Raw genomic sequence first — 9884 nt, 5'->3', positions numbered from 1 at the left:
TGTTCGTGGCGAAAGTTTATGTAGCTGTACGTTGATCACGGGAGAAGTCATGGATCGACGAAGTGTTTGTTGAGGCGGGTATGGAGGCCCGCCGTTATTGTTCATTCTTCAGTCCACCGTCAAGATCGGTGGCCTGTTACTGTTCTTATGCTGCGTGGATAACGCAGTCTATCTTTATCCATATCTCACTCTTACATAGGGTATCATCATCGGTATTGACCATGGTTGAAGGGTCAAGTAGATGATTGCAAACAACGCCTTTTGAACGACCAAACCCCGCCGAGCCCCAGGCTCGATGCTATGCCGTTGAAGACAGACAACTTTTCGAAGTGGTATCATCGAAGTTCATAACGTCGTGTTGAAACTTCCCAAACGCTGGACATTAAGAAATCTAGTAACGGTAGATGTCGCTCTTGAAAGGACCCTCGACAGGGAGACCAAGGTACTCGGCCTGAACGTCGCTGAGCTTGGAGAGCTCAACGTTGACGTGTGCCAAGTGGAGAAGGGCGACCTGCTCGTCGAGAATCTTGGGCAGAACGTAGACACCGACATCGAGCTTACCGGTCTTGCCGAACTCGATGTACTTGTTGCCGAACTCCTCATCAGAGGCCTTGTACAGCATGATCTGGGCAAGGACCTGGTTGGTGAAAGAGCAGGACATGACGAAGGAAGAGTGACCAGTAGCGCATCCCAAGTTGACGAGACGACCCTCGGCGAGGAGGATGATGTAGCGGCCGTTGTTCATGAGGTAGCGGTCGACCTGGGGCTTGATGCTGGTGACGGACTTGGCGTTCTTCTTGAGCCACGCAACGTCGATTTCGATATCGAAGTGACCGATGTTGCAAACAATGGCGTCGTTGGGCATAGCCTCGAAGTGGACACCAGTCAGGATGTCACGGCAACCAGTGGTGGTGACGAAGATCTGACCCTGAGAAGCAGCCTTCTCCATGGTGGTAACCTGGAAGCCGGAAACGGCAGCCTGGAGGGCGTTGATGGGGTCGATCTCGGTGACAATGACACGGGCACCCATGCTGTGGAGAGCCTGGGCGCAACCCTTACCGACATCGCCGAAACCAGCAACGACGGCGACCTTGCCAGCAATCATGACGTCGGTGGCACGCTTGATACCATCGACGAGCGACTCACGGCAACCGTACAAGTTGTCGAACTTGGACTTGGTGACGGAGTCGTTGACGTTGATGGCAGGGACGAGGAGACCCTTGCCCTTCAGCATGCGGTAGAGGTGGTGGACACCGGTGGTGGTCTCCTCAGAGACACCGTAGCAGTCCTTGAGCATCTCAGGGTACTTCTTGTGGACGAGAGCAGTGAGGTCACCACCGTCGTCGAGGATCAAGTTCAGGCTCTTGCCGTCCTTGAAAGCTGTGAGCTGCTGCTCGAGGCACCACTCGTATTCCTCCTCGGTCTCGCCCTTCCAGGCGAAGACAGGTACGCCGGCGGCGGCAATGGCGGCGGCAGCGTGGTCCTGGGTGGAGAAGATGTTGCAGGAGGTCCAGGTGAGCTCAGCACCGAGGGACTTGAGGGTCTCGATGAGAACAGCAGTCTGGATGGCTGGGGTGGGTTAGCATTGTAACTGTAGTGATAAAAGGATAGACATACTCATGTGAAGACATCCAGCAATGCGGGCGCCCTTCAATGGCTGGTCCTCAGCGTACTTGCGGCGAGTCTCCATCAGACCAGGCATCTCGTTCTCGGCGAGCTCAATCTCGCGGCGACCGAACGCCGCAAGACTGATGTCGGCAACCTTGAACTTGTGGGCGGGGGCAGACATTCTGGCGGTTTGATGTGATGTATTGGGGGTATAGGGAGGGAGAGGGGTGAAGGGAGGATGAAGAAACAAACGTCGAGGGAGAAAAGTGGGAGAGATAGCCCCGCGCTCTAGCAGTTGTTGACGCTAGTGGACCCTTAGACTTTGCTCCACATCGGCACTTTACTGCACCAAGACAACTCACCGCCCGACAACACTGCTAGTACGTGTCACGGAGGATTTAATGCGATAGGGTAAGGGGAGGATTCATAGCAGACTTTGACATTATTTGGTAGTTCACACGGTAGATCCATGATGCTCATATTCATGCTCATAGTTCACCGTCTTGTTCAAACCCACGCTGCGGGGCATTGAAACGACACCCTGTTGATCGCGACGCGCCATCCTACTGATACCAATGCAGTAAGCCTGGTCGTAAGCACCGAATATCACCGAAGTGGCCAACTCGGGCCAAACACTAAAAGTACAACATCCCGATCTCTTCGCGCTCAGGTATAGTGAGGCACTTGGCCCTTATCACCCTCAGTTCCCGCCACCAGTGGCGAGACACCATTGTCAATCTTCTTAGGGCCAGGCCTCTTGAAATGCGGCTTCAGTGGCTCCCAGCTCTCCGCGTTGTAGCCCTCTTGTATCTTCTGGCACTTTGTGAGGCCCCAGTCTGTTACGCCAATCATGAGGCAGCTTTCGAACATGAAGGCCATGCTGCCCTCGCCGACCTTGTTGGGCTGTAGGTCGACATTGGATGCCTTCTCGTGAGTCGCAGCGTCGGGTCCATGGCCAGACATGACATTGTGTAGAGAAGCACCAGCCGGTTGGAAGCCTCCACCGGTCTTCGCATCGTATTGACCACCGATGAGTCCCATGAACTCGGACATAGTGTTGCGGTGGTACCATGGCGGTCGGAAGGTGTTCTCAGCCACTAACCATCGCGGTGGGAAGATGACAAAGTCAGCTACTGCGGTACCTGGCCGGTCTGTTGGTGCAGTGAGCACGGTGAATATGGACGGGTCTGGATGGTCGAATGAGATGGAGCCTATGGTGTTGAAGCGTCCAAGATCGTACTTGTACGGGTAGTAGAGCCCATGCCATGCCACCACGTCGAAGGGTGTATGCTTCTGCTTCGCAGCATATAGGTGTCCGGCGAACTTGGCGAGGATGTTCCACTCTGTCTCGGTGTCTTCGTCGAAGTCGGCCACTGGCGCCTGGAAGTCTCGCGCGTTTGCGAGGCAGTTGGAGCCAATGGGCCCCAGCTCAGGAAGTGTGAAATGACCTTGGTACAGCTCCAAAATGTAGCCTCGCACGGGGCCTTCTGGTAAGGTGACACGGTACCGAATGCCTCGCGGTATGACGCAAATCTCATTCGGACGCACAACGAGGCGCCCCAGTTCCGTCTGGATATCGAGCACGCCGTGTTGTGCCACAATCAAGAAGTCGCCATCAGCCGAGTAGAATGCCTCGTTGGCTTCCATGTCCTTTCCTGCGGCATAGATAAAGTATCCGACGCCTGACTTCATTGTAGGGTCACCCGCACCCGCCACTAGATGGAGTGAGTGCACCCAGTCCACCGTCTCGTCGAGATCGAAGGGATCCCATCGTAACTGGTTTGGGATGTAGTGTATCTTCTCCCACGGCTTGTTCTCGGGGTTCGTGTTGAACGTCTTGGACTCGCGAGGCTCGAAGTTGCTGTGTCCGCAGGAGGGCAGGATGCGGTACAGCCACGTTTGCTGGTTCTCGTGTCGCGGGGCTGTGAAGGCGGTGCCCGAGAGCTTCTCGGCATAGAGACCATATGGGGGTTTCTGAGGCGAGTTTGCGCCAATTGGAAGCGCGCCTTCTACTGCTTCCGTCCTGGAGATTGTTAGTGTATGTCGTCACAGCAGAGCAGTCGCGCCCATACTCATGGTAAGAGTTGAAGCCATTCTGGTATCGGTATTTCTCCTTGAAAGCAAACTGAGTAGACGGCATCGTGACGTTGGTGTGCACAGGATCGATCAACCAGAGAAGAGCCTCCGTAAAAACAACAGTGGGCAATAATCAAACACGCGCGTACGGCACCAGATGCGTAAATACCCTGCGCGGATGTTGCGGGCATGCAGCATCGCAGTAGCCGTGGCAAGCTGTGGCTCGGCCATCGCGCAGGCGCGAAGTCGCGAAGTGCGGTAATGGGCGGCTTCAGATTCCGTCGTTTGTCGCGTCGCAGCAGCAAAGCGGAGAAGAAAGCACTCGGCTTACCCCACAGGCGGAGAGCGCATGACCCCTGTCTGTTGGCAAGTGACGGAATCTTTCCGAGCCCGCCTCATCCGTCACAAGCCGCCAGCCATCAAGCACCACTTGCACCATGGCTCAAGGATGGAGACTATGGGGCCGAAAATCCGAGCCTGCAAGTTTCCGTAGTCCTCCCGTTGACCCTGACAGGTATACTCGTGTAGCAAGAATTATTGCGTACAGACATCAATCATGGCTTCGCTGCGGTCTTGGTTCAACATACCTCGTGGCTCACACTTCTCACTAGCCAACATCCCGTTTGGTGTCATCTCGACAGCGTCATCTCAGTCACCGCGCCTGGCAGTCGCCATCGGAGATCACGCACTAGATCTCCAAGTCTTTGCTGCAAACAATGGCTTCTCCGGTCTCTCTACGATACAGCCACATCAAGCTGTCTTCTCGCAACCATCGCTGAACGCGTTTGCAGCGCTTGGCCACCCAATCCACTCTGTGGTTCGCAAGTACATACAAAGCGTCTTCTCTGCCGATACAACATACCCCGATGTTCTGAAGAACAATGCGGCACTCCAAAAGCAAGCCTTGATACCGCTCAAGGAAATCAAAGCACATCTGCCATTCAAGATTGGCGACTACACTGATTTCTTTGCGGGGATGAACCATGCTTACAACTGCGGCGTCATCTTCAGAGGACCCCAGAACGCACTGCAACCAAACTACAAACATCTCCCAGTCGGTTACCATGGTCGAGCATCTTCAGTAGTTCCATCAGGAACACCTATCCGGCGGCCCAATGGTCAGATATTACTCGATCCTACCGCAGAAAAGAAGGTGCCTACATTCAGCCCATGTAAGAAGCTGGACATCGAGCTGGAGCTAGGTGCTTTTGTCTGCGGGTCAAATGAGCAGGGAGTGCCAATTCCGATCGAGAAAGCCGAAGAGAATCTGTTCGGTGTTGTGCTCATGAACGACTGGTCTGCGAGAGACATTCAAGCTTGGGAATACGTACCCCTTGGGCCTTTCAATGCGAAGAACTTTGGCACCACGATCAGCACTTGGGTTGTACTCGCAGATGCACTGGAGCCATTCAAGACGAAGGGGTTGGAGAATGATGCGGAAGTGCTGCCCTACTTGAAGGAGAAGGACGAGAAGAGTGTATACGACATTAACCTCGAAGTCGATGTTAAGAGTATGTACATCTGCGTATCATCTTGATTGCCACGTACTAATCGTCTTCAGCGTCGACCGGCAACAAAACAACGGTATCGAAAGTAAATGCACGAAATCTACTCTGGTCATTCCCGCAGATGCTGACACACCACACCATCACCGGATGTCCGTTCCAACCGGGTGACCTGCTGGGCTCTGGCACCATAAGTGGGAACTCCCCAACCGAGTACGGAAGTTTTCTAGAGCAAAGCAACAATGGGAAGGAGACTATAGCTCTAGAAGGTGGCGAGAAGAGGACTTTCTTGGAGGACGGGGATGAGATCACTATTCGAGGAGTATGCGGGTCAGACGAGGAGGCTTTGGTTGGCTTTGGAGAGTGTGTGGGTCGCATTGAGCCTGCGCTGAAGTTGAGCTTTGCTTGAGCGCTCTGATAGTCATTGAAAGGTCTCAGAAATCAAAGTCTCATCATCTCCGAGCTTTGTGCGAGCGGAGCTACCAGCAGTACAAACATGTGCTGAGTACGATACCTGATCCTGTGCACAAGGAATTATTCCGCTGCTACAATTTTTGGAAGCCTATCCACTATGCGGCAGAAGTCACAAAATGACGCAGCCCGAGATCCGCATGTTCTTGCAGATAGATGCTTTAGTGCAAAGTTTGAAGCATCCGGCCGGTGAGAACCTGAGATGGATGAGCCTATCGGGTTTCAGCGCGTTGGAGGGTCGCAAATTGGCAGGGGCCGCGCAAGAGGCCGACAATACTACCTATACCACTGGCATATGATTTTGAGGCTCTTTCCGCTACAAAGGTTCGATGTGAGTGCCAAAGAGCTCCATCATCCCATTGAAAGCTTGTCGTGCCCATCATCTGTTCCCGAAGCAGTTAGCAGACTCCACAATGCGTCCGTCTCCGCACCCTGACACTAGCATCAACACCATCAATTCGCGGCTTTATTCCGCTGCATCAACATACGCTTCTGCGCGCACCATGACACAGGCGGCGGATGCCCCGCAGCAATGGGCTTACTCCATTGAAATTAAAGCTCGGATCCTTCGTGGCCAGTCAAACGGAAGCTAATCATGCTGAGCTTGACCTCGGAACGGCGTGTCCAGCTAGGGATATCCTCCTAAGAGAAAGCGCATGGCATCGGACGTCTTCTACTGCTATAAGTGCTACCGACCTGTTTAGGGTTCGCTCTTGCTCTAGGATTACGAGCTTCCAGCTTCCACTTCTCTCACGTCTTCTCATTGACCTCGGGTCTTGTCGAGAAAATGACTATCCCCATCTACATCGCCGGCGTTGCTGTCTTGGGGTTCTTCCTGTATAGATTGCTCTATGGAACTGATACACCACATATCAAGGGACTACCAGAAGTCCCTGGCCTGCCTCTTTTTGGAAGCTTGCACGAGCTTGGTACGAACCATGCGAAAGTAGCGCAAGGGTGGGCGAAGAAGTATGGCCCCGTCTTCCAAGTGAGGATGGGAAACAGGGTAAGTTTGGATCTTGCATGAATTGAGCACATCATAACAAATATCAATGCTAACACCAATGTCTAGAGGATCGTATTCGCGAACTCGTTCGATTCCGTCCGCCATCTCTGGATCACAAACCAATCCGCAATGATCTCTCGACCTATGCTTCACACGTTCCACAAGGTGGTGTCTTCCTCCCAAGGCTTCACTATCGGTACCTCGCCATGGGATGAGTCTTGCAAGAACCGTCGCAAGGCCGCTGCCACGGCACTCAACCGACCCGCCGTTCAGTCCTACATGCCTCTCATCGATCTCGAATCCACCGTCTCCATCAAGGAACTACTACATGACAGTAAGGGTGGGGAGATCGATCTAGATCCGCGAGCATACTGGCAACGATATGCCCTGAACACGAGTCTGACGCTCAACTACGGATACAGAATAGACGGCAACAAGGACGCTCCTCTGCTGAAAGAGATTGTGGATGTTGAGCGTGGTGTAGGGAACTTCAGGTCGACGAGCAACAACTGGCAGGACTATGTGCCACTTCTAAGACTCTTCCCTAGCCAAAGCAATGAGGCGATCAGCTTCCGAAAGAGGCGAGATGTGTACATGGACCGGCTCATAAACACACTGGAAGAGAGGATTGAGAAGGGTACTGACAAACCGTGCATCACCGGCAATATCATCAAGGACCCAGAAGCGAAGCTGAACAGAGGTATGTTGAGAGCGTCTAGCCTTCGGCCTCGTTCGCACTAACACTCAGCAGCTGAGATCAAATCTATCTGCCTGACCATGGTATCAGCCGGTCTCGACACCGTACCAGGCAACCTCATCATGGGTATCGCATACCTTGCAACTCCCCATGGCCAGCAGATCCAACAACGCGCATACGATGAGATCATGAAAGTATACCCCAACAACGATGCCTGGGAGCGTTGTCTCCACGAGGAGAAGATCCCGTACATCACCGCTTTATACAAAGAAATACTGCGATACTGGACCGTCATACCCATCTGCCTCCCCAGGGTCTCGATCAAGGACATCGAATGGAATGGCGTCAACATCCCAGCGGGAACGACCTTCTACATGAATGCATACGCCGCCGACTACGACGCAGAGCACTTCAAGAACCCGGAGAAATTCGATCCAGAGCGCTACCTCGACGTTCCAGATGGTGCGGGAACACCACATTACGGATACGGCGCTGGCTCACGTATGTGCGTTGGTTCGCATCTCGCTAACCGCGAGCTGTTTACTGCTTTTGTGAGGTTGATCTCGGCTTTCAAGTTCACGCCGCCGGTAGACCCGCGGGACGAAGCGGTCATGGACTGCCTTGATGCGAACGATATCCCAACTAGTTTGACCCTTGAACCGAAGTACTTCAAAGTCGGGTTCAAGCCGAGGAATAGGCAGCTGCTGGATCAGTGGATCAAGGAGAGCGAAGAGCGGGTGAAGGATTTGATGTAGATTTGCATTCAGCATGGCCACTCATATCTAGCATGTAGGAGTCTATCTGAGAGTAATTGTCCAAATGGTTGTTAGCGAGGAGCGAGGAGCCACAGTGACGAGAAACAGCCACCAGCTACCCCTACACAAGCCCCCTCGCAGAATCGACCTTCATAGGCGGCAACATACCCAGCTTCGCCATATCCTGATACGTCTCAAATACACTCTCGATAGTATCAACAAACCCACTGAACCCAAACTTGCGCACCTTAGTCCCAGACAACGTACCCAGATAGGTAAAAGAAAAGTCCGCCATCACCAACGTCTGCTTGTCCTTCTCCGGGATGTTGACCGTCAGCTGCCCGTTCGACTGCTCCATCATCTCCTCCCAGGCCTTCGGCACCGCAGGGTCCTCCGCCCATTTACACAGCGAGTGTGCGAGTTTGAGCTCAATGGGGGGACCGTAACCAAGTGGACAGTCCTTACCGCCAGCGAAGTACTTGCTCTCGTATTTCGACTCGTCCTCCTCAGGACCAAGCACAGTGTCGACGCCGAACCAACGGGCAAGCTCGTTCCAGAATCGGTCCCAGCTGATGAGCTCGCCGTCTTGAGCATTGAAACGCTGGTTCTTGGCTGAGTCCTCCAACACCGCCCATTCACTCAGGTACCCGGTTAGACGCGCGGTGGAATGCGTGTATCCGGATTGCCAGCTGTGGAAGTCTGAGGGGTACTGAAGAGGTTGTTTCCTGTGCGCTTGGACAGCGGCGTAAACGCCGTATGCGAGAAACGTGTTCATGGCTGCGCTTTGCACGGCGCCGATGACGGCTGCGGGCATGATGATGTTCCAGTCTGTCTCTGGGTATTGTTCGCAGAACTTGAAGAGTAGGTCTTCTTGGTGGTAGTAGAAGTTTGGGCTGAGGTGTTTGGGCTGGGGGTCAGATTCGACGATTGGGTTGCGGCCACGGCCAATGTGCATGCCGTAGTTCTTGCCTCCCGTCTGGAGGAGAAAGCGTTTGGGTTTGATGTTTGCAATTGGGAGGGCGCCGAGGAAGTTCTTGAAGGGGGGCACGTTGGCTTCGATTAGAGCTTCGGCGGAACTGGGGTCCATGTCGCTTTTTCCGTTGCCAGGAGGGAGGTAGGCGTAGTAGAAGATGTAGTCGGCTTCTGCGCCAGCTTCTTTGAGTGATTTGGCGATTTCATCACTGGAGGAGCTGAGGTCGATGGAGATGTGCTGCAGGCGGGCGCGCTGCTCATCTGTGAGGAAGGAGAGGAGCTCTTTAGAGATGGGTGAGCGGGATAGGGCGTAGATCTTGGACCAGCGGTCGGGCGTGTCGAGGAGAGAGCGGATGGTGTTGAAGCCTGAGATTCCAGTTGCTCCGCATACTATGGCCTTGAGATCCCTCGCGCTCGAGTCAAAGGTGGGAAGGTTATGATAGATGCCAGACTGGCGAAGAGGTTGTTGCGAAGAGCTGGGCATGATTGCTGCAGATTGATGGAATGACTAGAAGTTCAGAAGATGAGGTTGAAGCTGTTCGTGTCTGTGTCTGCTTTTTCCAAGCCGGGAGCCTCTTCCTCTTTATGCAAAACGCGACCCCATTCTTTCTACGTAAAGCCAAGTCCATCGTTTCCATCTCGCAGAAACGCACCTCAAGAACTCCGACGCTTGACTCAACATGTTGCGCTATATTGCGATGTTGTCATACATCCAGGAGGCTCTCTCGGCATTGAACCCACGGGAATGAACCCACAACGCCCGTTAGGTCATAACGCGCAATCTAATTCCCCAT

The 9884-nt window shown here is 53.6% G+C and overlaps 5 protein-coding genes across 5 annotated transcripts; 2 read left to right on the top strand and 3 right to left on the bottom strand.

Moving 5' to 3' along the window:
* Positions 1-391: 391 nt before the first annotated feature.
* Positions 392-1789, bottom strand: SAH1 (S-adenosyl-L-homocysteine hydrolase; the record flags this gene model as incomplete). The annotated part of the gene is made up of 2 exons (XM_051435606.1): positions 392-1569; positions 1618-1789. The coding sequence occupies 2 exons, from the start codon at positions 1787-1789 to the stop codon at positions 392-394; spliced, it is 1350 nt and encodes a 449-aa protein (XP_051290464.1).
* A 485-nt stretch (positions 1790-2274) lies between these two features.
* J4E90_006056 (uncharacterized protein) lies at positions 2275-3748 on the bottom strand (the record flags this gene model as incomplete). The annotated part of the gene is made up of 2 exons (XM_051435605.1): positions 2275-3631; positions 3681-3748. 2 exons carry the CDS (start codon positions 3746-3748, stop codon positions 2275-2277), a joined length of 1425 nt encoding a protein of 474 aa, XP_051290463.1.
* A 492-nt stretch (positions 3749-4240) lies between these two features.
* Positions 4241-5598, top strand: J4E90_006055 (uncharacterized protein; the record flags this gene model as incomplete). Its single annotated transcript, XM_051435604.1, has 2 exons — positions 4241-5195; positions 5246-5598. The coding sequence occupies 2 exons, from the start codon at positions 4241-4243 to the stop codon at positions 5596-5598; spliced, it is 1308 nt and encodes a 435-aa protein (XP_051290462.1).
* Positions 5599-6447: 849 nt separating this feature from the next.
* On the top strand, positions 6448-8118 carry J4E90_006054 (uncharacterized protein; the record flags this gene model as incomplete). Its single annotated transcript, XM_051435603.1, has 3 exons — positions 6448-6666; positions 6733-7366; positions 7418-8118. 3 exons carry the CDS (start codon positions 6448-6450, stop codon positions 8116-8118), a joined length of 1554 nt encoding a protein of 517 aa, XP_051290461.1.
* Positions 8119-8239: 121 nt separating this feature from the next.
* Positions 8240-9574, bottom strand: J4E90_006053 (uncharacterized protein; the record flags this gene model as incomplete). Its single annotated transcript, XM_051435602.1, has 1 exon — positions 8240-9574. One exon carries the CDS (start codon positions 9572-9574, stop codon positions 8240-8242), a length of 1335 nt encoding a protein of 444 aa, XP_051290460.1.
* Between the last annotated feature and the right edge of the window lie 310 nt (positions 9575-9884).

Source organism: Alternaria incomplexa (genome assembly GCF_024043165.1).
Source record: "Alternaria incomplexa strain BMP 0042 chromosome Unknown scaffold_8, whole genome shotgun sequence".
Taxonomy (NCBI): domain Eukaryota; kingdom Fungi; phylum Ascomycota; class Dothideomycetes; order Pleosporales; family Pleosporaceae; genus Alternaria; species Alternaria incomplexa.
The sequence above is the reverse complement of the archived record's forward strand: the minus strand, read 5'-3'. Positions and strand labels throughout refer to the sequence as shown.